At 48.4% G+C, this 24,224-nt stretch overlaps 9 protein-coding genes across 9 annotated transcripts; 4 read left to right on the top strand and 5 right to left on the bottom strand.

The window, feature by feature from the left end:
* Positions 1–221: 221 nt before the first annotated feature.
* Positions 222–1,067, bottom strand: N7516_001034 (uncharacterized protein; the record flags this gene model as incomplete). The annotated part of the gene is made up of 1 exon (XM_057213756.1): positions 222–1,067. One exon carries the CDS (start codon positions 1,065–1,067, stop codon positions 222–224), a length of 846 nt encoding a protein of 281 aa, XP_057075639.1.
* Positions 1,068–2,368: 1,301 nt separating this feature from the next.
* On the bottom strand, positions 2,369–3,474 carry N7516_001033 (uncharacterized protein; the record flags this gene model as incomplete). The annotated part of the gene is made up of 5 exons (XM_057213755.1): positions 2,369–2,466; positions 2,517–2,755; positions 2,824–2,923; positions 2,977–3,064; positions 3,127–3,474. 5 exons carry the CDS (start codon positions 3,472–3,474, stop codon positions 2,369–2,371), a joined length of 873 nt encoding a protein of 290 aa, XP_057075638.1.
* A 1,107-nt stretch (positions 3,475–4,581) lies between these two features.
* On the top strand, positions 4,582–7,333 carry N7516_001032 (tetratricopeptide repeat protein; the record flags this gene model as incomplete). The annotated part of the gene is made up of 6 exons (XM_057213754.1): positions 4,582–4,627; positions 4,716–5,285; positions 5,341–5,914; positions 5,967–6,788; positions 6,842–7,027; positions 7,084–7,333. 6 exons carry the CDS (start codon positions 4,582–4,584, stop codon positions 7,331–7,333), a joined length of 2,448 nt encoding a protein of 815 aa, XP_057075637.1.
* Positions 7,334–8,106: 773 nt separating this feature from the next.
* N7516_001031 (uncharacterized protein) lies at positions 8,107–9,814 on the bottom strand (the record flags this gene model as incomplete). The annotated part of the gene is made up of 4 exons (XM_057213753.1): positions 8,107–9,273; positions 9,331–9,436; positions 9,488–9,567; positions 9,632–9,814. The coding sequence occupies 4 exons, from the start codon at positions 9,812–9,814 to the stop codon at positions 8,107–8,109; spliced, it is 1,536 nt and encodes a 511-aa protein (XP_057075636.1).
* A 225-nt stretch (positions 9,815–10,039) lies between these two features.
* On the bottom strand, positions 10,040–11,256 carry N7516_001030 (uncharacterized protein; the record flags this gene model as incomplete). Its single annotated transcript, XM_057213752.1, has 4 exons — positions 10,040–10,802; positions 10,873–10,958; positions 11,047–11,139; positions 11,221–11,256. 4 exons carry the CDS (start codon positions 11,254–11,256, stop codon positions 10,040–10,042), a joined length of 978 nt encoding a protein of 325 aa, XP_057075635.1.
* A 481-nt stretch (positions 11,257–11,737) lies between these two features.
* On the top strand, positions 11,738–13,148 carry N7516_001029 (putative cell division protein kinase (Ctk1); the record flags this gene model as incomplete). The annotated part of the gene is made up of 5 exons (XM_057213751.1): positions 11,738–11,793; positions 11,848–11,956; positions 12,021–12,851; positions 12,910–13,065; positions 13,116–13,148. 5 exons carry the CDS (start codon positions 11,738–11,740, stop codon positions 13,146–13,148), a joined length of 1,185 nt encoding a protein of 394 aa, XP_057075634.1.
* Positions 13,149–14,354: 1,206 nt separating this feature from the next.
* On the top strand, positions 14,355–16,802 carry N7516_001028 (SH3 domain protein; the record flags this gene model as incomplete). The annotated part of the gene is made up of 1 exon (XM_057213750.1): positions 14,355–16,802. One exon carries the CDS (start codon positions 14,355–14,357, stop codon positions 16,800–16,802), a length of 2,448 nt encoding a protein of 815 aa, XP_057075633.1.
* An 875-nt stretch (positions 16,803–17,677) lies between these two features.
* N7516_001027 (Major facilitator superfamily domain general substrate transporter) lies at positions 17,678–19,636 on the bottom strand (the record flags this gene model as incomplete). The annotated part of the gene is made up of 6 exons (XM_057213749.1): positions 17,678–17,957; positions 18,020–18,324; positions 18,385–18,534; positions 18,594–18,955; positions 19,021–19,490; positions 19,554–19,636. 6 exons carry the CDS (start codon positions 19,634–19,636, stop codon positions 17,678–17,680), a joined length of 1,650 nt encoding a protein of 549 aa, XP_057075632.1.
* Positions 19,637–22,332: 2,696 nt separating this feature from the next.
* On the top strand, positions 22,333–23,983 carry N7516_001026 (uncharacterized protein; the record flags this gene model as incomplete). Its single annotated transcript, XM_057213748.1, has 2 exons — positions 22,333–23,104; positions 23,181–23,983. The coding sequence occupies 2 exons, from the start codon at positions 22,333–22,335 to the stop codon at positions 23,981–23,983; spliced, it is 1,575 nt and encodes a 524-aa protein (XP_057075631.1).
* Positions 23,984–24,224: the final 241 nt, after the last annotated feature.

Here is a 24,224-nt window from a genome sequence, read left to right as displayed (position 1 = left end):
TTGCACAGAGTTTGTTCAAGAAGCGATCGGGTGGCCCTGATGATCTTGCTCTCCTTTTTGCTCCGACTTGAAACGTCGCCGACTGTGTTTGTCCAAGCCAAAGAGTAGTCGGTAGGTTAAAAACACTTCCTCCAAATAGGCCTGGCTGCAGGAGTCCTTTAGATCACCGTCTCCACTGAGTTTCGCTAATGGTGAATTCAATACTCTGTCCGACACCAAAGTTAGCTTGGTACGGGATGTGGAGCAGTCCTTGCCGAATCAACCGACCCGTGAAATAGAGACGTAGCAAGTTCATCAAGTGAATGTGCTACACAAAATGAGGGAAGCCGAAACAGCGAGAGTACCTGCTTCTTGTCATTAAAGTATAGATGCGAGCTCAAGTCATTGACCCAGGAAATTTGAATGTTGCTGATATTGCGCAAGGATGCATAATTCAGTTTGGAGATGTGGAGTTCTTCGCTGGCCTCTTCCACGGGGCTATCCTCCTCCTCCTCCCCCTGTATTGGTAGCAAGATTCCAAAGCCTTTTAAAAATCCAAACAATGCATTCTGTGCCTTTTCGCAACTTTGTTGACAACGCATCGATCCCAAATCTTCAGGAACAACAATGGTAAAGTTGCCAGCCGAGATAGTTGGGGCGGGGGTATAGAGCATAGTGAGGAGACCGGTGACGGCGAAAATCACCTGGCGAATCTCATGTCTTCTTGCGTTGCGTATCTCTTCGGAATTTATTCCAGAATTTGCGAATAACTTTGTTGCAATGGAATCAATGGTGGTTTCAAGGGGCTGGGTATCTCTTAAAAGAATCGAGATTTGCAGGAACAGTTGAAACGCATCTTGGTGTGTGTTTTCGGTGTGGTCCAGGCTTGAAAGAGCCGGTGAAAAGTAGCTAGACCACAGAGTCAAAATCTGACGTTCCAAAAACCTTTGCCAGGTTATTGTTTCTGGCGAGCATATAGTCATTTTGGAGGGGTTTCGGAATACAGCTTCGCATAGCTTTTGGGTATCAAGACAGACGACTTCTGGGCCCTTGACTTTTGACCGTAGAAAAGCATGGCGAATATCCATTTTGTCAATGGCTAGAATAGTATATGTCAAAATATATGAAAGAACAATTGTACATTATCAGACCAACTGGTATTTATTAAGCTACTAGGAGAACGTTGGTTCACATCCATTCGGGCGCCTCCAGGGCTCTTGTCTCGTGAAATGAGGCTATGTGTCAGCCATCGGCTTAAGCGCTTTCTGGAATAGGCACCATTTGGGGGCGAAGTTTCGATTTTTATTTCTTATTTCTGGTTCTTCCACCTGTGGACTGATAAGCCATCGTAGGAACGTTTAAACAGCATACCGAGCCACTGAGCCTGGGAAAATCAAAGTCCCACTAAGACCCGTAACCACGTGGTGCTGGTTTGCCTCTCAGGGTCTTATTTTCGGTCGTTTATCTCACTTGTTAAAGGGAAATGTTGCACCACGGATGGCTGCCTAAAAAGGAGACAGATCGGCGTGTCCGTAAATGACTCTCCGTAACCTGCTCATCCTCTACAGATAGCATATGGATGTTGATCTATTGTGGTTTGTGCCCAAATCAAAGGATACAGGCCAATCGGAATCGCATGGACGGTGTTGTTTTACTCTTGGATGTTGAGGGTGGAGCATGTGAGCAGTTCGTGGCCTTCTCTTGGCCCCATGCAAACTGCATAACCACCATACTGATGAAACTCAGCAAGGCCAAATCATGGGAAATCACAGGGACTGTATACCAGCCTCCATGATCTTAGGCTTGCTTTGTTGGCAAGCCACATTGGAAAATGAGGGGAAGATCTTCATTTTGTCGGCTCACATTATTGTCCACGCGCCATATTATTGAGCACATATCGATAGGCGTAGACCGGTAAGCAGCCAAAAATACTCATTCGAACATGGCGGTATTAAGGGGTTACGATACGGCCTAGAAAAAATAGGGGCCATACCTGTACAAACAGGGCCAATGGGGGTATCATTTCTGGCAGTCAGCGAATAGCGTGTTTGCCTCTTGCAGCTCCGTCTGCGCAGAAGGTGCTTCGAAAGCCTATGGAGGGTTTTGTATGGAGATCCGAAGATAGCGCCAAATTTCCATTCGCTGGTCTCATGTGTTATGAGACACGCATATGCAGACATCCATGTCTACAAGGGCAGTAATGAAACTTGTTACGGGCATCATGGGACACAATTTTCAAATACTCCGTAGTTCCTGCTGAACATTAGAACAAACAACATTAGAACAAATGGTTCTCTTGAAGTGTAGAGTAACGATATTAAAAATGAAAATGAAGAACTAGATGAAGAAGCCCAAGTCCGGTAGGCCAGCACAATCTGATAATGTCAAATCAAAGACGCGTAAAAACAATACTACGGGTTTCCACGCTTTGGCGAAAAGGTACGTCCGCTCTAGTCTGAGGATCGGTGAACGCAGAGTGAGGACAAACTAGGCCCAGTCAGACGTATATCATTATGAGATTCATTCTGATAACTCACAATTGAACTTTCTCTCTGGAGGGTCCGAGTCAAAACAAACGAAGACTGCGATCTCCTCAGATGTCTGCTTGCTAAGCCAATACCATTTGTGGCTTGGGTTGTATTTGATATTGTAGATTGTCCCATAGCTGACAGCAGAAACTCGGTCTACCTCAAGTAAGTCTTTCTCGTTCACTGTACTTGGGTCAAGAAATGCCAGAGGACTGTCTTCCACGACTGGAAGTATCGATCGCCACACACTATTTTATTCACGTAAAGTATTAGCCATGTGTATTCTCAACGAGCTTGATGAATAATTGGTTCCTACTTGACAATTCGGGCTCGCCAACGCCCCGACTGATACTCAGCCAGTTCTTCCTCGCTCAGGGTTCGTGCAATTCGATTCCAGCCGCCTTCTCTCGTATGATCTGTACTGCATATTAACAGAGGAAATAGGTCCGAGATAATAAGGACGTCTTACCGCCATGAACAATAGAAACAGTTGGAGATGGCACTCGGCGGCTGGTCGATAAGCTCTCATCCCCGGAGAAAGTGCGATTCTCTCGAAACTTCCCTCCCATCAGGGTCAGGGCACTTTCTTTACTGAATGCAAAAGGGATAATAGACATACACGGAGGTCGTAGGTGAAGACATGGTCGGTTTTGAAAATATCACCCAGAACATCATTTACATGCTCTGCATAGGGAACCATCATTTCTTCTTCGGGCAGTTTGATCAACTCAGTTGGGCGGTTGAAAAACTGAAAGGAGTGCTCATAGATGTCAAGTTGGGATTCAGAACCACGGAGATCATACAGACTTTCTGTTTCATGGTCTTCATATTCAATGTTTGAAATTGATTCTCCTTGTGCTTTCTCAATCTGGTCAACGACAAATGGTTTTTCTTTCGTCCATAGTGGAATGTCTGCAATGTATCTAAAACACACAGAGCGAGGGGGACTGGACGAAATAATTGTCATTGTGTTTAGTGATTGAGCGGCGAGTATGGAGAGAAATACCTAGGTAGGTACTAGAAAACAGGAATGTGGCTGTTATTTGAACATTTATCTTTGGTCTTTCAATTGTAAGAACTGAAATTAAATGAAATCAATAAGACGTTCATTATGGTAAGTTCATTTCAATACAATCAGCCCCATAGCTGACTCTTAGGCCACCTCTAGGGTTAGACCGGTCCGGTGATCTATTCAAGTCCCGCCAGTGACTTTTCAGCTGGCACTGTACTGGCACTGTACTGGCACGTTGCGCTCTTTTTGCCCCTCCTTTCGCTTCATCTTGCATGTTCACATGAGCGTTTATGGTAATTGATTATCTCCCTCCGTTATTCCTAGGAAATTCAACACAGTTTCTCCATTTCAGACTCACTACTTCTATTGAGTTCCCGACATGAAGATTGAATACGCCAGGCTGAAAATGTTTGGTATGCGTCCCAATAACAGTGGGCTGCCATCCCCCACTGGAACACACGTGGATTCATCCAAGGAACCGGACGACATTTTGTGAGGTTTTGAAACTCCATCTATTTTACTTAGGGTACCCCTACTAACTGGGTCAGTGATTTTGACGCATTATTTCACCAGTCCTGGAAAGCCACTACTGATCGTTGCAAAAAAGATCTCGAAAATGACGAGCTAGCGGTAGCACTTCAAGTCAAGTCTTTGTCTGACTTCATAGCCCGTCTCGAATCTCAGCACGGCCCCGGAAATGAATCCCAGCTTGAGGTGCTCTATCTTCTCCCATTTACATTGACTCATTACGATACCTTCGCCACAATGTTTGTCAAGATGATGAAAAGAAATGTCGATGTGTCACTGATGTGGGGTCTTCTTTATTTGGTGATCAAGGTAGATATTTTCAAATCCAATCTTCGATGATGATGTGAATACCTGAAATACGTGAATACCTAACAATCATTTGCATAGGTATCTTTTAGATCGATTGACTCTTTGACTCGGGTTCATAAGCTTTTGAAAGCAGTCGGCTCCCACTTGGGGGCTTTGAACGATATCACCAAGAATACTCCACCCCAGAAAATCCTTGAAGATTCGATCCTGCTTCACAACAAAATCATGATCCTTTGGTTGAATATTATTTCATTGTTCCGTGATGTACCGAGTACGTACAGAGTTCTCTGCAGATATATCCAATCTTGGAAAATATCTACTTGGAAAGTATGAAAGTATGAGTTTCTAACGTTGATTAGACAAGATCCAAGGCAAACATTGGAAACCGATTGAGGATAGTAGTGACAACATAGTGGAGATGATCAAGGAGACAATTGACAAATGTCTTCAAATTTCGAAAATACTTTTGAACACTCAAAAGCACAAGTCATTGCAACTTAAGCTCCTACAATCCAATCCCCAGTCTCTTCGAGACGAAGTGCTTCTGCAAAGCAGTAATACATTACCAGGAGGGAAGACGACTTGTCATAAGATTCCAGCGTCACCGAATGCCAATTTTTTCGGTCGGGAAAGTCACATCAAAGACCTAAAGACCAAGCTTCAGCTCGACAAAGAGCCCCTTCCCACTGGGCTCTTATCAGTTGCTTTACATGGACTCGGTGGCATGGGAAAGACACAAATAGCCATTGAATTTGTACACAGGCACACAGCAATATTTCCCGTTATTCTGTGGTTTAACGGTGAAACGGAGGAGTCAATGCAAGAGAGCTTTAACTCAGCGGCCGTGGAATGGCTAGGTTTACCGGGCGCAGAGTCAAACAAAGATGCGGAAAACCGGATGGTTCTCATCAAGTGGCTTCAGGAGACAGGTAGGACACTGCCGATCTGCATTTATTGATTGATGGGGCTAAATGTTGGCTCCAGACATTCGATGGCTCGTAGTTTATGACAATGCGGAGGACACGGCCATCTTCAATAAATATTGGCCTGGAATGGCCAAGAACGGCGCGGCTATCATCACCGCACGCAAGCACACCTTCAATTGGGGCCGTGAGTCGCTTGAAGTTGGAGAGTTTCCTCCAGATATTGGACTGGAGTTTATTTTATTCCTCCTCAGAGATCGTGTACTGTCACAAGCAGACAGAGAAGCGGCTCTTGAGCTTACGCAGACTTTGCATGGCCACCCACTGAGCATTAATCTGATGGTAGCCCTCATGCATAACAAAATGTGGTCTTTCCGTCGGTTCTTACGGGCTTATGAAGCCAATCGAGAGAGACTACTTGCAAATCTCAAACCTGAATGGTCTCATGGGGGATACAATCTCACCCTCGGAAATCTTTTTTCAATGTCCTTTGGAGCATTATCTCCAAATTCGCATCACATGCTAGGTGTTCTTGCTCTTATATCACCAGATATCATAACAGAGGACATCTTCACAGTGAATCCAGATCTCGAAATACCCGAGACACTTCGGTTTTGCCAGGATGAGGATGAGTTGTTTCTCACTTTACTTGCCCGCTGAGCGTTACACATACTGACTTTTGTTCAGATTTGATGATGTCACTGAGGAACTTATTGCACTCGCCTTGATAAAGCGCGTTCCTAGTAATGAAACGATAAATATCCATCGCCTCATCCAAGATGAGTACAAAAGCCAACTGGACAGCAAAGCATGGCAGAAAGCTTTCGATGCGGCTTCGGTGTTGTTGAATGAAGTTTTTCCAAAACAGGATAAGGGCGAGAGGTTTGAGAGTCGCATGCCGATCTGTGCTCGATATATACAGCACGTTTACTGTTTACGAGACAACTTGAATACTGCTTTGAACGCAAAGCACAAGACAGGCATAGTTCCATCAGCAGAGTATGTGGAATTGATGACAAATGCGGCTTGGTATTGTGCAGAACGACAGGGTCTTGATGAACTTGAGATCATGTTAGCCAATGCGTTCCGTGCAATGGAGACCAACAATATGAAGGAAACCGCACCGTTGTCGTGGGCCCATCTTTGCAATTCGGCAGGTCGACTTTGGGGACACCGTGGTTACTTTGACCAGAGCGAGCGATACTTACAGCAGTGTCTTGCTATCCGCAAAGCCCATCTCGGGCGTGGAGACCAAAATGTGGCAGGAATTTTGAGCAATTTGGGCAATCTCAACATTTCTATGGCACGGTATGACACTGCACTGAGTTACCTATACCAGGCCCTTGATTGGGGCGTTGTAGATGGCATTAATCGGATATCCATTCGTTTTCAATCAGTCATCATGAAAAACACTGCAAGGGCATTTACCGAGAAGGGATGTACAAAGAAGGCAAAAGAGTGGTATGCGAAGGCAGACGGGCTATATCCTTCTGCTACCAAGGCACCGCTGTAAGGATCTGTATTTCTTGGTCATCACGTTTCTGCTACTAATTCGCACCTAGCAACCTGTTTCACAAGGCCAGAGTTTGTTTGAAAGACGGAAACCTTGAAAAGGCAAGAGAGACTCTACAGGAAGCTCACGAATGGCAAACTATCTCAAATGAGGGTCCGACATCTTTAATGATTGCTTGCTGCAAATATCGCTTGGGTTCAATTGCGCTGGCACAAGGAGAGACAGACGCTGCGATGTAATGTGTCTTCATTGTCCCTCATATGTTAAAAACAAGGGCTAATTGTGTTGCAGTCAGTACGGAACAGAGGCATTAGCGATTATCAACCTTCGACAATCCCCAGATGCTCACAAGGCCCGTGTCGTTTATCTAATGTGGAGGTCCAAGAGCCAGGCCGGATTTGAGGACCCTAACGAGGAGCAAGAGTTTAAAGAACTGCTAGAGCAAGCCCATGAAATCCGCAAGACTTTAACTGGTAAAGGGGGATACGAGAGTGATAGCGAGGAGGCATACGATTTATTGGTTGACATTCAGTTACGTTGAACAAAGGAAAATTGGCGTTGAATAAGACACCCATATGATTATTTTGCTCATTTGAATTAAAGCCACGAGTAAAAGCAATTGGCACACAATCTGCTAGGAACCATCTTTGCGATTGCGCAGATTTTCTCTTCGCATAGGGGGATCTGCAAGGTAGACGCCTCCCTGCTTATCGACCTAGAGGTCCTCTCAGACAGTAGAAGTAGAACGGGCATTAAAGCTATAAATCTCTATACAGCCTTTCTGTAAAATTACAGTTTTTTCTCCTTTCAATATCATTATAGAAATGTCAAGAATAGAGGAGCAGGGGCAAAGAAAGGGGAAGTCATAGAGGCTGGATGTTGCACCAAGTAGGCATGCGATGGACCATGCGAATGCCTATTAAGCACGATGAAGTGCCCTGTCACTAATAACCCTGTGCTTTGAAATAGTACATAGAGCTACATACATATGTACGCGAAGCAAATGCCTAACTAACCACACAAAACAAGATGCAAACTCAACAGACAACGAACAAATCCATCAATATCAGAATCGCTATTTGCATACTCGGGACACAAGAGACGAGGAGGGGAAGACAGAGGAAAACAAATAGAAAAAGAGGTAATGGCATCATGCTCAGATTGTGATGGCCCAGTTTGGGGCCCTATCTGTAGGGATGCGTATCCTGACACGTAATCCAGACAGTGGACAGATAATAGAAGAACGATTGCACGAAAGGGGGAATATATACGACCAGGCGCGGATAGCTCCATCCCGCCTTGCTCAAGACATATTTAGGAAGAGACATACTTTCCACCGATCAGCTTGCGTGTAGTCGGGACGCCCAGCCATGAAACCGTGGACAGCGGGGACTCACGCCCCTCGTCGGCGAAAGGGTCAGCTTCACTCTGCTCTGCGTCTGATGCAGCACGGCTAATGCCAAGCTGAGAAGAGGATTCAGCGCCACGGAGCTCGAACTTTGCTTCGACCGTACCCTTGCGAGGTCCGGGGGTGGACGTCACGAAGCGGACAAGGAACTTGCTGTCTGCGCCTGGGGTTGTGGGGGCCTTGACTTCCAGCTCTGGGATTCTCCAAGTGACGGTAGAGGTTTTGCGACGGAAGGTGGCGCCTGTATTGGGGTACATGGCGGCGCTGATGGCGTGGGCGACTGACTCACGCGGCTGCTTGGTAGTTTTATCCTCGGTGGCTGTATCCAAATTGATAGTCAAGACTAGGTTCTTGAGGATAACTGACTCGGCTGTGAGGGAGAGGAAGGATGGGTTGAGCGTATAGTAGATGATGGCGCTCGCCTGTGATTCTTCTATGTTCCAGACTGGCTTGAATATCACGGGGCAGTAGGCGGAGGGATTGGCTGGATCGATATGCAGTTGATATTTAAATGCGACTGTCGGCATGGGGCGGGAAATGCTGCCCAGCTGGATATCGTATTCGCCTCTCTTGTCATCGCCAGCATCTGTGGAAACCTCCTGTACGAAGTGAGGATTGGCGGCTACCTTTTCCAGCACTTGGAAGTTGTCGAGTCGGATGCGTGTATGGTCTACCGCAGTACCAGGTGTAGGGTTGTTTGCTAGGGCAAGCTCACCAACAACGAAAGACTTGGTAACGTTGCCCTCTGAAAACCACGCATTGATGGTTTCAATGACTGAAGCATTCAGTCCCGATTCGTATAGATCAGGATGGACCGAAGCTCCCGGGCCAGGCGTAGCGTGTCCGGAGCGAACCGAGGTGGTATCCGATAAAGTGTGATCATCGGTAGCAGTGCTGGGGGCAATGCTGGGGGAGGTTATGTGCCTGATTGGCGAGGTTGGTGGCTGAGACTCTGATCCTGCCGAAGATGGCGGAAGCTCATTGCCAGGTGAAGCAACGAACACTGTATTGCGAACATCACGGCGTCCGCGAATGGTGCCTGCATTGCGTCTCATTCCTGTCTGCGGAGCCCTCTGCGTAAGAAAGTTAGTATTATACACATTGCCTAAGTAGTGAAGCCTGTCACTAACCATTCGGAGGGTATTTGCCATATCATCCATGGCCTGCTTCGCTTGGCTCTCATCCTCGAAAATGGGCTGATCCCGAATCGTCAAATTCAGTCCAGATTCATCTAGGCTGTAGTGATTGTTAGTATTTGTTCACCACAATTGGCACAAGTTCACCTACCCCGCTGCCTCGTTCTGCGCACGCGTGATCTCGTCAATGGTTGCAGGTCGCTGGGTGAACCCTTCTGAATCAACCTGTGGCTAAACAATCGATTAGTACGTGATTGTTGCACCGCAATAGTTAAATTGCTGTTTTGCAAATTACCTGATTGACATGGTTATTAGCGAGCCCAAGGGCTTCTGGCGCAGCTCCATTTCTGGGGGTCTCTGGGTGCACTTCAGGCACAGGTGCAGCAGTGTCCAATGCGGCGTGATCCTGCGACACACTAGGATTCCGCAAGGATGATTGATCGGTAAACGATGTCCCCGGCCGGTCAGTGGCAGTCATGGGGGAGATTCAGGTATTTGCATATCGCGAGAGGAGTCGGCTCGCTTGAATGCAGCAAAGGGGCTACGTTTCTTTTCTGCCTTTCGGTCAAAAGTTCCAGCCGAGGGTCCGACAATGCTCTTTCTCCTATTCATAACAGTGCCAAGACGTCTCAGTCCCCCCAAGGGAGTATGGCGTGGCTGTGCTTCCGGTACTAGATAAATCGTGAGAACTGCAATGTTGCATCTAGGTTGGGATCGTAGCCCAATTGTAAAACTTACCTGGCTGTGTGTGAGCGACAGCAGGTCTCTCGGATGTCTCTGATAGTTGGCTTGCCGCATCATCCTGGAACGGTGGAGGGGGCGGAAGCGGTGCCTCTGTTGGTGGCGTGGAGAAATGACGCTCGGGCGGCGCAGTCTGGGTTCGCTCAGATAATGGTTCAATTGCGGAAGGTATCTCTGCCCGTTCAGTCTGACTTCTGGCTATAGTCTGCGTCACAGGGACCCGCGGACCCGCCATTCTAGCAGCAAAGGTTTTGATCTCATCCGCTGTTTCCACATTGAGGAGAATATTCAAGCAGCTTTCAGCGGCCTGGCGACCACGCTCGACTTGATCAAGCTCATGGGTCTCTAGTTGTGTTAGGACATCCCGAAGGTGGTTGAGCCGGGTCTCATCGGCGGCCTGAAGCTGCTCGTAAACAAAGGGAGCCCGTGAATCCCATTGCTGATGGACTTCTTCGGCATTGGCAATCTCGCTAGAAAGTTTCTCTGCGCCTTTGACACCCTTCGCCCTAGCCTTGTCCACCTTCTTCTGTGCCGTCTCCACATTCTTCGCCAACCCCGCCAGATTACTCTGGATACCAGGCATCGACTTCATCTCCGGATTCTTGCTATTAAATTCCCTCAGAGGTCGTTCGATATCCTCTTCGATCTTGATCGCAAGGGTCTCGTGCGACACGGCGAGCGTTTCGGTGGCACTGATGATGCGTTGCCAGGGGATTTGGAAAATGCTAGTTTCACAGGTCAGAATCATTCTCGGGCGCCGAAGAACTTAAATCTTCCAGGGAGAGGTCAATTTACCCAAGAGCAGCTCCATTGTCCAACTGTGGCCGATGCGATAGCTTCCGTAACCCTTGGGCATATGCTTCTTCAACGCGGCGTCGTTCCTATCGCCAATTCGTCAACACCAATGTCGCTCTCCATTGTAGATCCCATCCCAGTAATCTTGTTGGGTCGAGTCGCAGGTTGTCATACCTGTAGATAATCCGCGATATCCGCATTGACCTTGTTAATGACTCGAATGCGATCGCTCAGGACGGTGGTAGCTTGGCCGGGATGCAGGGTGCCCTAGATAAAAGAAATACCATCAATTATCGGTATCTAAATGCTTCTCTAGATAGCCACAAATCTCGCGTTGCTCAATCTTACCAGCAGGGTTGGGTACTCTTGCCGTGAGAGGTCCATAATTCAGATTCCGGGGTATTGAGGTGTTGAGCAAGGTAGCGCACGGAGCGCATAACATAAAAGAGAAAACCAAGAGATTCCTGTGCTCACGGCAAGAATAGCCCAATCAACCAAGGAAAATAAATGCGGGATTGGGATCGAATGCCAGTGTCAGTTGGTAGTGTGTCATTCGATGTTGGCCGAGGACGGCAATGGGGATGAATGACGGAGGGTGTCATGGTATTACCGCACTTGGCGGTATCTAATCAACCACAATGCCTAAATAGCTATTATTTACGTCAGGGAAGTGTAACCGCTCCTTGATTGGTCACATGACATCATCCACGCGGTTGATGGTTGATGTTGGCGCCTTGCTGCCTCAGGTTGAAATCTGATAGCAATTCGCCATGATAGAATATATCTCCCCTTATATTTACTTCGCTTACATTGGTGCATTAACTGCCGTATAATTTAGAAGTCACGGCAGTGGTTCTCGCCCACCATGTCCTGGAAGGACAATTTCGGCTTCACGGACCGGCTGCGAGCCATGCAGTCTCTGTAAGCGACTTTTACGTATATGCCAACATGAGCACTCGATTGATTCGCGTGTAGCACAACGGCTTACCAGCAAGCGTCTTCGTCGCCTGTCTCCGCATTTGCAGAAGCTATGGCCCAAGCGAAACAGCTTGAAACCGAGGCGTATGACACGGCGACCTCAAAAGTGAGTTCTACGTTTCCTAAAAATTCACAATAAAAATGATTTCAACTAACCCTATTCCCTCCAGGATGAATATAATTCCATCTGCCAAAAGGCAATTGATGATGCTGAATCGGCAGGCCCTAGAAACCTGGCCATTGGCAGCCCACAGCATGTCGAGGATGACTATGAAGAATCAGAGACCTCAACTGGGGAAGTGATCGGTCAATATCGATCTTGTTCCCACCACTATGGTGGTCTGCACTCCTCCATCTACAGATCAAAGTGGGAAGATGGGACTGTTCGGGCTGTAAAAGTCACTATTCCCCATATGATGACAGCCCCCCACGATGCCCACCGTGAAGCACGGCTGTTGCGCGAAGCTTCTCACCCGCATATAATTCCATTGATTGAGACATTTAATCTTGATGGTGGCAGGTTTGTCTTGGTCTTTCCTTTTATACGATATGACCTCGAGCAGTTGCTCCGGCGAGACATGGTAACTGCTGCTCAAACACGATCGATTCTGCGAGACCTGTTCTGTGCCCTTGCCCATCTCCACAGCATGGGTATACTCCATCGGGATATCAAGCCTTCTAATATTCTCATGGACTCCCCCAACGGACCGGCCTATTTGGCAGACTTCGGCATTTCATGGAAAGAAGGCGATGCGGGATCTGAGCCACCCACGCAGAAAATCACGGATGTGGGCACCACGTGTTATCGACCCCCAGAGATTCTCTTCGGGCTCAAAGAGTACGGAACAACCCTCGACATGTGGGCTGCCGGCTGTGTAGTTGCAGAAGCTATTGCCGTTGGTCACCGCCAGCTCTTTGATTCGGGGCCTGTGGGTAGCGATCTGTCGCTGATTTTCTCCATCTTCAAACTACTGGGCACTCCGGATGAACAGCGCTGGCCGGTAAGCATTATATCACACCTTTGACGAATGGAAAAAGTGATTTATAACGATTGAATAGGAAGTCCGAGTTTTGCCAGATTGGGGGAAAGTGGAATTCCACTCGTTCCCCACGCAGCGCTGGGAGGATATCCTTCCGGGTGCATCCTCGAATGGCCGTGATTTAGTCAGCCACCTATTGCGCTATGAGAGCAGCGAAAGACTCTCGGCGACAGAGGTATGTGACCTGATCCGATGTCTTGCAATAACCTCTAACCATAGGCTTAGGCCCTTGCCCATCCATATTTTACTCGGACTTGAGGCAGTGGTATGACATGGGGGGATGGATGGAGCTACGCCACACTTCATCGCGGGTTATACCGCACGAGTGGATCGGGGAATTACAAGCGTGGAACCTATGCCTGAATTATTAACATACAGATGCATAACTGAAGTAAAAATAATTTACGCACCATATGGAGAGTACCAAATATGGAGATGTATCGCTTACACCAATTGTATCTTACAGTGCCCTGGATGTAAACAAAATATTAATACGATGGTTTTTTTTTTCCGAGGTGCAGCGTAGCCCCTGAGGGAGGACCTGCATAAGAGACAGCAATCACGCACAAGGGCCATCCATGGACGCATTATTTTGATTAAATTGACTTTGATTAAAATTGCATTTCCGGCACCGGAAATTACGGGCTGAGTGAGCGATCAATTAAATGTGGCTGTTGTCCTTAAGGTGAAACAATCATGGAGAAGTCTGTGCCCCTCGGAGGCTACCTAGGTACACTTTAGCGAATATGCCGTTTGGGGGCGGGCAAAAGGAGCTAACAAGAGCCGAGTGATGACTTCCCGTGTATTTTGCCGAGAAGTTGTAAATTATAGATTAATTATGGGATATTTCAAGCTGAACTAGTACAGAGTACACTATCCATAATACTCCATCCCTCGGTAGGTAGGTATAGAGTACGTACCTAGGTAACAAAGGAGCCTGTCCAAGCGGAAAAGGTCCAGCCAGTTAAAATAAGGTGGGGTCTGTAAGGGTTCTCGGCCATGGGTCTGGTAACTCCTTCGGGTCAGGCACCATTTGATAGCCAATCAAAGTGAGGAAATGGAAGTTCATCCCTTCCTATTTGGGTTAGCATGTTATTGTATACACAGGGTCCCAAGATCTCATTTCGGTTCCTCGTGGGACTCCAGGGCCCTCTCGTATTGAGGCTTTTCTCTTTTGCCGTTTGCTTATTTTATCCTTCTCCATCCTTTCTTTCAATTTGTACGACCTGGAAGTCGACGTCCTTTCTTTTATTCTCGACTTGACGATCGGCGGTGCTCGATCTCAGTCATCCATTCTTTCCATCCACATTCCACAGTTGGAATCGACCCAGAGACGCGGATTCTCGGAAATCGCTCGCGTTGGAATCCGGGCTTATCCCTCTCTTTAGGATCCATACCCGTTGGATTCCCATCCCTAACCTTCATCACCGCTTCACGATATCCTAGGATACTGGAGCCAACAACATGCACGGGCATGCGCACCACAACCATGCACGCAATGTGGAGGAACTAGAGGACCGAGGAAATGTTGAAGAACGAGGAGTCGTGGAGGAGCGAGGCGATGTCGTGATCGTTTACAAGACCATGGATCCGGACTTTGAAGGTGAAGTGGGAGGTTATCGAACCGGCGCCGAACACACCACTGCCACCGAGGCGCACGCCGGCGTTGGTGCTCCTGTCGCGCCTACAAGGACCAAGGAACAAACAACCGAGACCAAAGCTACGGATGAGGCGCCCACAACCAAGACGAAAGAGGAACCGACTACCACCAAAGAGACCGTGGCCCACACCACTCATGAAACTAAAGAGGAGACCACCGAGACCACCGAGGCTGAAACGACCACCAAGAAGGCAACCAATACCAGTGAGTCGGAGGCGCCTATCACAGCAACCTCCTTTGTGACATCGGCATCGTCCACCTCGGAATCTTCCCAGGATGCCAACGATCTCCTTGCGGCAACCTCAACCGGATCGGGTAGTAACTCTGCCGCATCGGCCTCGAGCACTGCTCTTGGAACTACTACTTCCGAGGGTATGACTGGTGGTGCGAAGGCTGGTGTGGCCATCGGTGTCATCTTCGGTGTTGGTTTGATCGCTGCCCTGATTTTCTTCTTTATCCGCAAGAAGAAGAGAAGCCAAGAAGGATACCAGCAGGAGAATGAGAAGACCTTCGGTGGCGAAGGCCTACCAGAGGGTATGGCTGCTTCGCTCCCACCGCCTCCTCCTTCCAAGCAGCAGACGCCTTCGACTCCCCCTCAGCTTAATGTTCGTCCCGTCACTCAATTCGCGCCTGATCTGAGCGGCAGCGGTGCCTTGAACCCCACCACCGCTGGTGCTTCCGCAGCTTTGAGCCCAGCCACAGCTGCTGTTGCAGGTGCCGCAGGTGCTACAGCTGCCTCGGCCCCCGTCGCCTCTCGTAACCTTACTGGCGAATCGCCGCCTCCTACTCCGCCGAAGTCTGCTGGGAGTCACTCTGACCCCTTCAGTGACCCCGTCAATCCTTTCAACCCAGCCACCGCCCCTGTTACCCCTGTTACGCAGACCGCGCCTTCGGTTGCCGAATCAGCCACTGGACCGTCTGGACCGACCACTGGTACATCTGGTACATCTACACCAACCGTCGCAGCTGCCGCGGTCGGTGCCGCAGCCGTGGGTGTTGCAGCAGGTGCTGCCGCTTCATCTCGAGCGTCTAATGATTCGGAGCGCTACCATTCCGCCGAGTCACGCGGCCATTCCCCCACTAGCTCAACCCAATCCACGACAATCCCTACCGACGCTGCCGCTGCATCAGCTGGCGCTGCAGGCGCCATGCCCATGGCTGCTGGCCCACCACCCCCTAACAACGTTTACCGTGTGCAACTGGAATTTAACCCCTCTATGGAAGACGAGCTTGGACTTCGCGCAGGAGCGCTTGTGCGCATGGTTCACGAGTACGATGATGGATGGGCTCTCTGTATGCGCCTCAACAACTCCCAGCAAGGAGTTGCTCCACGGTCTTGCCTCTCGGCTCGCCCTGTGATGCCTCGCGCCCGCCCGCCCCCTGGCCCTCCCGGCTCTCGCGGTCCACCTATTATGGGCCCTGACGGTCGTCCAATGATGCCCGGGGGTCCGCCGGGTCCGCGATTCTATCCCCAAGATGCCCGTCCGAGATCCCCCGGTGGCCCTGGCTTCTCTGGACCTCCGCCCGGTCGTCCTTACCCCGGCCCTGGATCTGCTGTTCAGTTCCCGCCAGTTCCCCGCTCCATGTCGCCTGGGCCTAGAGGAGTGCCTGGTCCTCGCTCAATGTCCCCCGGACCTGGAGGTATGCCTGGTCCTCGCTCAATGTCCCCCGGCCCTCGCTCGATGTCCCCTGGACCAGGAGGGCGACCTGTCCCACGCGCAATGTCCCCCGGACCTGGCGGCATGCCCGGCCCTCGCGCAATGTCCCCAGGGCCTGGAGGAATGCCTCGCTCTATGTCTCCTGGACCCGGCCCGCGCTCGATGAGCCCTGGTCCATACGGGCCTCCTGGAATGCAGCGGCCTGTGATGCCTGTCAACCAACGCCAACGCAGCAATAGTGCCAGCAACGTCGCTCCGCCCATGGCAGCGCCGGCCGCACCTGCTGTTTCAAGTCCATTGGCCGCTCCTGCCCCTGCGGCCCCTGCTCCCGCTGCGCCTTCCGTTTCAAGTCCATTAGCCGCTGCTGATCCTGCTCCCGCTCCTGTGCCCGCCGCGCTGCAAGTTTCCAGTCCCTCGGCGGCTCCTGCGCCTGCGCCTGCTCCTGCTGCTGTATCAATGCCAAGTCCCTTAGCCGCTCCTACTCCTGCTCCCACCAGCGAGCTTCCAGCCCTGCCGACTTCCCCGCCGATTTCCCCGCCGACTTCTCCGTCCGGCTCGATCTCGCGGAAGCCAGTCCCCACCCATGACGCTTAATCTGAATGACCCACACCTCCGCATAGAGCCTCCGTCTTATGCAGAACATAGGCATTCCCGCTGACGTGTCAGTGTCCCCGCTGGACGGAAATGAGCTTGCCTAATATGACCACATTGTTCGCCTCGATCTTGATATCCCCCCTACAGCCCGCGTCCGTGACGAACGAACCCCCCTTGAATCTATGCTTTGCGCTGGGTGCATATCCCCGCATCTGAATCATTTATCCGTTATTTTGTTTTCATCTTCTGAATCTTCCGTCCGTGTCTTGCATGCCATCTTGTCTGTATTTCCACTGGCATACTTGTAATGTTAACAAAAGACCGGCCGTCTTTTCATACCTACTTTTTCTCTTCTTTTGCCTCCTTTTTATTTTATTTGGGTTGTGTCCCGTGAACCTTTTTTTTTTTTTTTTTTGTTTCTCTTCGATTTCGAACTCGCAAGCATCTTCCTCGAGTCCCTTGATTGACATCGATCTCGCATAATATGCGTGTCACGCTGAGATGAGCTGGAATACCCGGATCCTTCGACTTGTTCCAACACAGATAGTTTATATTCATAGCTATGTAGAATTACAATTTACTCACGAATTTTACCATTTCCGTCCATCGATGTCTTTATGTTAATACACTGCTAGCACAGAGTGACTTGTTCACTTGAGAAGAGAATTACTATCTATCATGAAAAGGAAAGTTCGTCTTATAAATATGTATCAACATATATTGACCTTATAATCAACATTCGACATAGAAACTGTGTAATTACCTCCCTTTACATCTAAAGCCATACATACAGAAACGGATTCAGTGGGATATTAGTATCAAATCACACTAGCACCACGGGTATAAACAATATACACCAACGTACACAACCAACCTCAAGACTTGATCTCATGACCATTCTTCTCATGACCACTCTCATCGCTATCAAACTTCTCGCCGGCGATGTGCACATCAACGCTCGCCTGACGGATAGCCTCCTCAAGATACTCAGGTTTGAGCTCGCCATGCTTATCATAGCGGTAAGGTTCCTTAACGGAGATAGTCACGACATCGAAGATATTAGTCGACTTCTTGAAGATGGCGTCCATCTCCTCCAGGGAACGGTATCGAGTCTCCGGGAAGAAGAAGTAAACGCATGGGAACATGAAAGCGTTTCTGTCGGTTGTTAGTTTCAAGTTCTGGTTTAATATGCAGGCATAGCGGATGTTAGATCTTACATGACAGCGAAAATGATATAGGTCTTGTATCCAATATTTTCGAATGCAACGGGGGTGATCATCACGACCATGAAGTTGAAGATCCAGTTGGCGCTGGTGGCTAGTGCGTTGGTTGGAGCGCGAATTCGTAGAGGTACAATCTCGGCTGGGTACAACCAGGTCATTCCGAGCCAACCGATGGCGAAGAAGGTGTTGAAGACGAATAGGAACACTGCTTGTCCGATACCGGCGCGGCTATCGTTTAGTACGGTCAAGCGGTAGTTGGTGCCGGCTAGAACGGCCATTGAAATTGACATGCCAGCGGCCTTTGTAACTCTTGGTTAGTTCATGCGGGATTTGAGGCCGGATGGGAGTGGGTAACATACGCCGAACAGCATCAGTGGACGACGTCCAACTTTTTCGATAATGAAAATAGGAATAAACGCAGCCATCAAGTATTCCGTGCCGTTGCAAGCAGCGAGCAACTTTGGAAGGTTGCCGCTTCCAAGACCAATCTCGGCGTATAGTGAAGGGGCCTGATGAAGTTGATTAGTATAGGGTTAGCGTATTAGTTGAGGGGGCTAGAGATTCTCACGTAGTAAGTGATAAGATTAATTCCAGAAATTTGCTGGAACATCTGATTGACGTAGGCAAGTGCCACGCGATGGAATTCTCGATACTCGCTCATCTTGAACAGACTCCTAAAAGAACCCTTGCTCATTTCCTTGACAGTTTCTTCGATGGAGATGAGCTCGTTCTTGATGTAGGGGTCATCCCGAGATTTCTCATTTAGACACTCGAGAATCTCCAAAGCTTCGTCTGTCCGGCCTTGCATAACAAGCCATCTTGGAGACTCGGGCAGATTGAGAATAGAGCAGAAGATAATGATAGCGAAAGTGATCTGGAAAGCGAGAGGGAATCGCCAGGCGACCTCTTTATCCCCAATGAATGACATGCCTAATTCAGGATTATGTTAGTAAATGCATGTCGTGGTTCTATCGAAGATGGTGTTTCAAACTCACCGTAGTTAATCCAGTAACTCAGAGTAATACCTCCAGTAATGAGCATACCCTCGATCATCACCATCTTACCACGATCGTGTGCCTTTGCTGACTCGGACTGCCATGTCGGTACAGTACTTGTATTCATGCCATTACCAACACCAGTGACAATTCGACCGACAATGAAATGAGGAAGAGAATATGCGGTGCATTGCAATAGAGCGCCAGTAGCCATGATTACACAGCCACAGAAGATAGTCCTTCGTCGACCTAGCGGATTACCGATGAAGACAGTCAAGACGGCGCCGAAGAAACATCCCAGATTGTACGATGCGACTGCAATGCCTTGATTCAAACTGCGCTGCGATCGAATGGGTTGGAACTCGTCACCGGCGATTGTAGGGTCGTTTGGATTGATATCGGGGAAGTATTTGATGAAGGAAGGCAGGTCTAGCAGACCACCCGTGACACCTTGATCATAACCGAACAGCCTTATAATGGTTAGTCGCAAGTTTCAAAAAAATTAAATTAAAGAATAGTGAATAGTATCATACAAGAAGTCAAGACTACCAAGGGAACTGATAGCCAAGTTAAGAGACCGGCCTCTCCAGCCAAAGAACTTCGGAATGCCGAACATGATGCTCAAACATGAGAAGATCGAAACAAAATACGGACATGATAAAGATGCCGATCAGCGGGTATATATAGCCCACTTTCTTCTTTTTCCCCCGGATTGACAAAAGCGGTAATCCGAGATGACTGGGGTAGTCTCCAATGTCTGGGGCTGGCCAAGATACGGGGAAGGCGTCGGGCGACGCGGGGATGTGGGAAGTTCCATGGGGGAAGGTTTTGGGGGCGGATTTGGTTGATTGTCACTGGTCAACACAATTCAACGCTAACTACATCGATTGTGGTTAAATGTGGTTGGATGTAATGTACCGTTTGCAAAATAAATACCTCGGCGTTATAGGTACCTAGGTACTCTGTACGGATAGTAGTCATCACTTGTATTATGGCTTGAAAGATGGCGCAAGCCTCAAAACAAGGATACTGATATACCATATTTACCATATTTGGTAGATTATTTTCCCTAAGTGCCTTCATTTCCGTTTTTCTCCGAATCATATCATGATTGTAACTCGTCGGCACTGCCACTGCCGATAGATTATGGAGAGTGTAGAAAAAACGAATGCGGTTGGATGGCAAATGACATGGCCAAGCCAGCCAAGACCGATGCAACCATCCGTCAGCAAATGAGACCGTGATAACCTCAAAGCGAAGGTTCTAGGCCAATCAGCACATAAGACCCCGGTCTTTGTTATGACATGCGCCAAATACGCCAAAATACGCCAAATACACCGCATGGACCCGAATGAATGGAAAATGTGCCACTGAAAGTACGATGGACGCAAAGGCAATCTTCGCCTATTGAGGCTCATCAGATGAGAAGAAATGTTCCGGTAACAATGAAACCCTACTTGTACTCCCAGACTAATTAGAGATAGTACAGGGGGAAATACAAGAATACTATTCTTTGTACGGAGTACTCCGTAAGTCTTCGGAACCCCAGGGCATTTCAGGTCTCAGATACCGGCTGAGCCACTAATATATTGAGGGACGTCAGCGGCACCCGACATACATACTACCTGACTATGTCCACATGCGGCTTACCTAGATAGATCATGTCCCGGGATACTCGAATCATCTTTATTAAAACTTGCCCTCACCCGGGCTCAACTTTTGATCTGACACCCTCCTACATGTTGATCCCTGCCTCCGAAGAACTCAGCTTAGATTATCATAGGGCGTCTTCATTCCTCACTTTGAACAGGCCTAGACCTGTATTGTATGTTCCTGGGCTAATGTGCTGCCTCATTCGCCTGAGAATCAGCGGAGGTGCAAGCGGTGTGGATAAGGGACCCATCCACGTTGGATGAGCTTATAAAACAACACTCCAGCCTGCTCTTCACACCCAAAACGTCGTCGGGCCAATTGTTCCAACACTTTTTCTTTTCGGCCGAGCGAGAGAACTCCACCAAAAGCACAAATGGCCGGATGAACGATTCGAAAATATCTGGACACTCCTATGGGACTCGCAATTTCCCCTGCATCTTGCTTTGGGATCCAAAGAATGACCGCCTTCCATTTGATGAGATGGTCAAAGAAACTCGAACTCTAACGTGGTTAAAGAATATCCTAGAGGAGATTAGCCTTCGCCTCGACGAAGTAATACTGGATTTCAACCACGACATGATGTCGAAACTAAGCTCGTCGATGATCAGTGCCGAGTGTCAAAATGTGTCCGGCTTCCATTTTGAGGGACACTTTATAAACCTACCAAATTGTATCACAGGAATGACAAAGTTCGCGTCAAATATTTCATTCTTTGTTCGAGCTTCTGCGCACCCTAGCAAAACGAGAACTTAGAGAGAAAATCCTGCATCACGAAACAGAGTCTATCCCAGTTTTGATCAAACAACTTTGCCAAAATTCAGCCGAATATGATGAACTGCGCAGGAGAGGACATTCCTCGGGCATGTCTCAGCATCGCGAGGGTATGATTATAGTCGAACAATGGGTTATTCCAGAGAAAGAACTAAATCTGATTGTTCGACTGTTGTCTGCCAACACATCCAAGAAGTCCTTGATGATTTCAAGGACTTGGTCAAACAAGAGTATCTATGGGCATTTTGGGATCTACAAATAGTATGCTCTCTTTGAAGATACATCTCATTTCCAACTCTTTTATTGTTCGCCCTTTGAGGAGCAACCTAATATTAAATCTTGCTTGTCCTTCAACATTGTACTTTGTTCATCGCTTAGACAGTCGACAATAGCATAGTATATTGTTGTTTGACGGCCTTGGAGGAACTAGGGTGGACTTGGTAAGCGTTTCAGCCTTTTCTTTGATGCTTTATTTACTTCAGACTCGTAGGTGCGATCGAAAGAGCATTGTTAGACTTCTCTTTGTCCATTCCTTGAGTTCTATCCTTGGATTTTCAAATTGGCCGCCCTTATTGTCCCTCCAAGGTCGAGTCCCTTTATCTTGTCTTGGATACTCTTCTCTTTGCACTTGTCTCCATTGTCTGTACCCTGGTCTTATTTTGGACCAGCCTATTTCCGTGATGTTTCGTCCTTCTAAGGACTAGGGGTCAGACCCAGGTTAAGCAGAAACAAAGACATTGGCTAAACGTATATAACTTCGTCCATATCTGTCTATTGCTCTCCATTCCAACAGTATCATCCAACAAGTACAACACAACAGATCCAACCAGCCTTACATTTCATTCCAACTACTCCCAACAATACAATTGTCCGACGTATTCATCAACAATGACGCTAATCTGCCGCTGTATCCACAAGTGCTTGGGCGTCTGCCGCCGCAACAGACGTGGCCAGAATTCCCAAAACCCAGTACTCCCTGTTACTAAACAGCCTACTGGACCTGACATTCCACTTAGCGTAATGCACCCTAAGCAGCCCGCAAGCCCGGTCCCACCCCCACCCAGAGATTCAGAGATTGTCCGAACAAAAAGGCCAGCTCGATCCTCCCCAACGCCAACTCGAACGGCAAGGCGAGGTCGAGTCTCCGCGCAAGGCGGAGTTGCAAGGCCGGGTAAGTCCCCGAAGACAAAGCTAAGTAAAACCGCGAGGCTACAGCTGGGTAAAGCCGCGAAGGCCGCCGGCGACAGTGAAGATAACATCAGCGAGGAGGAATACCCCCCACTCCCGCCTTCAAGAGAAGGCTCTCACACGGGAATCACACCTGAATTGAGTGATATTGATATTAACGAGCCCAGGGATGTTGACGATATTGAGATACCAGATGCCGAAGTTGACGACACTGACATACCAGAGGCTGAACCCGGTGATGAACTTTTTTACTTCCCTACAGCCCCCGGACTTCCAGAAGATGATGAGGAAGATCAAGAGGATATCTCAGCCGAGGGAATGGTATACTTCGGTTCACGATCCCGCACTGACAGACCTACAACGCCCGCGGGTCAAGTCGAACAAGCCGAGCAGTCCCCTAACAGCAGGAAGCGGGGACGCGTCGAGGATACTGCACAGGAAGGTCAAGAATTGAGCCCAGCTGCTACAGCTGGTAGTTCCCCCCCGTGCTAAGCGTATACGTTCCAGTCAGGAGATCTTGGATAGTCCAACACAAAGGAAAAAAGTAGTGCGTTCTCCTTCTCCCGGCTTCGAGGACTCCTTCTCCGACTTCGAGTACGACATGTATCCAATGCCTAAGGATGCGCAAGTGGCCACATTCCGACGAAAAGGAGCTCAAGTAATAGCTTGGTTAGAAGACCCAAACGAACCAAACTGCGATATTGCCCAGACAACCACGACCCTACACGACCTGATGAACAACCTCCCGGAAGAAAGTCGTTTCCAAGTTAAAGAATCAAATTTCCAAAATCTCGGCAACCTTTTTCAAGGAGCCGAACCCGAATCCATGGGACTTGATACCACACCAAATAGTTACCGGAAATCAACGGTTTTCAGCCCAGTCGTCGACCAAGAGATCCTAGATAAGTTTGGACTTGCAGGCATGACTAATGGCTTCGAACACATAGTCGGACCGGGTGTACTTGTTGCTACAAGCATTTTCAGGCACGATTGCGTTCAGTGGAATGTAGTCGCCAGGGCCGTGTATGAGTGGGACCACCCCATTAGCACTCTGAGACATATCATGTTTGAAATGATTGTCAATAGCGAGACCGCACCATATATCAGGCGGGTAGCTTATGCCAGGCATGGCCGCGATTTCTCCACTGCGCGTAATGAGCCATGCCTCAAAATCGAACGTGGCACTCGTGAGTATGAGGAACTCCTCGGCACAAAATTAGGCAGAGCAGCCGCCATCCTTCTTATATCATGTTTCCCCAGAGGTACGGTCCGTATCGCTCGAGCAGTCGCTTGGAATGACGGTACAACAGAGCTAAGATTCGAGATTGAGCCCATCCCTGCTAACCCTTAAGCCCAGATGATCAATCAGCAACTGGGGAGTATGATCAATTTATTTACAATGGTTGTTTACGCATTGGTCTCATGGTGGAGGACTTTTTGGTTATCATTTATATTTTGGCATTTTTGAAAAAAAAAAAAAAAAAAAAAAAAAAAAAAGACAGACAACTAAATAGATATACAGCATGCAATAACTTATTTTTGGATATGAACCAGAAAACAATACAAAGTAATACAAGTAATTTTGTAGTCAA

This window comes from Penicillium verrucosum, assembly GCF_028828655.1.
Source record: "Penicillium verrucosum strain IBT 35672 chromosome Unknown utg000001l_segment0_segment0, whole genome shotgun sequence".
Taxonomy (NCBI): Eukaryota; Fungi; Ascomycota; class Eurotiomycetes; order Eurotiales; family Aspergillaceae; genus Penicillium; species Penicillium verrucosum.
The sequence above is the reverse complement of the archived record's forward strand: the minus strand, read 5'-3'. Positions and strand labels throughout refer to the sequence as shown.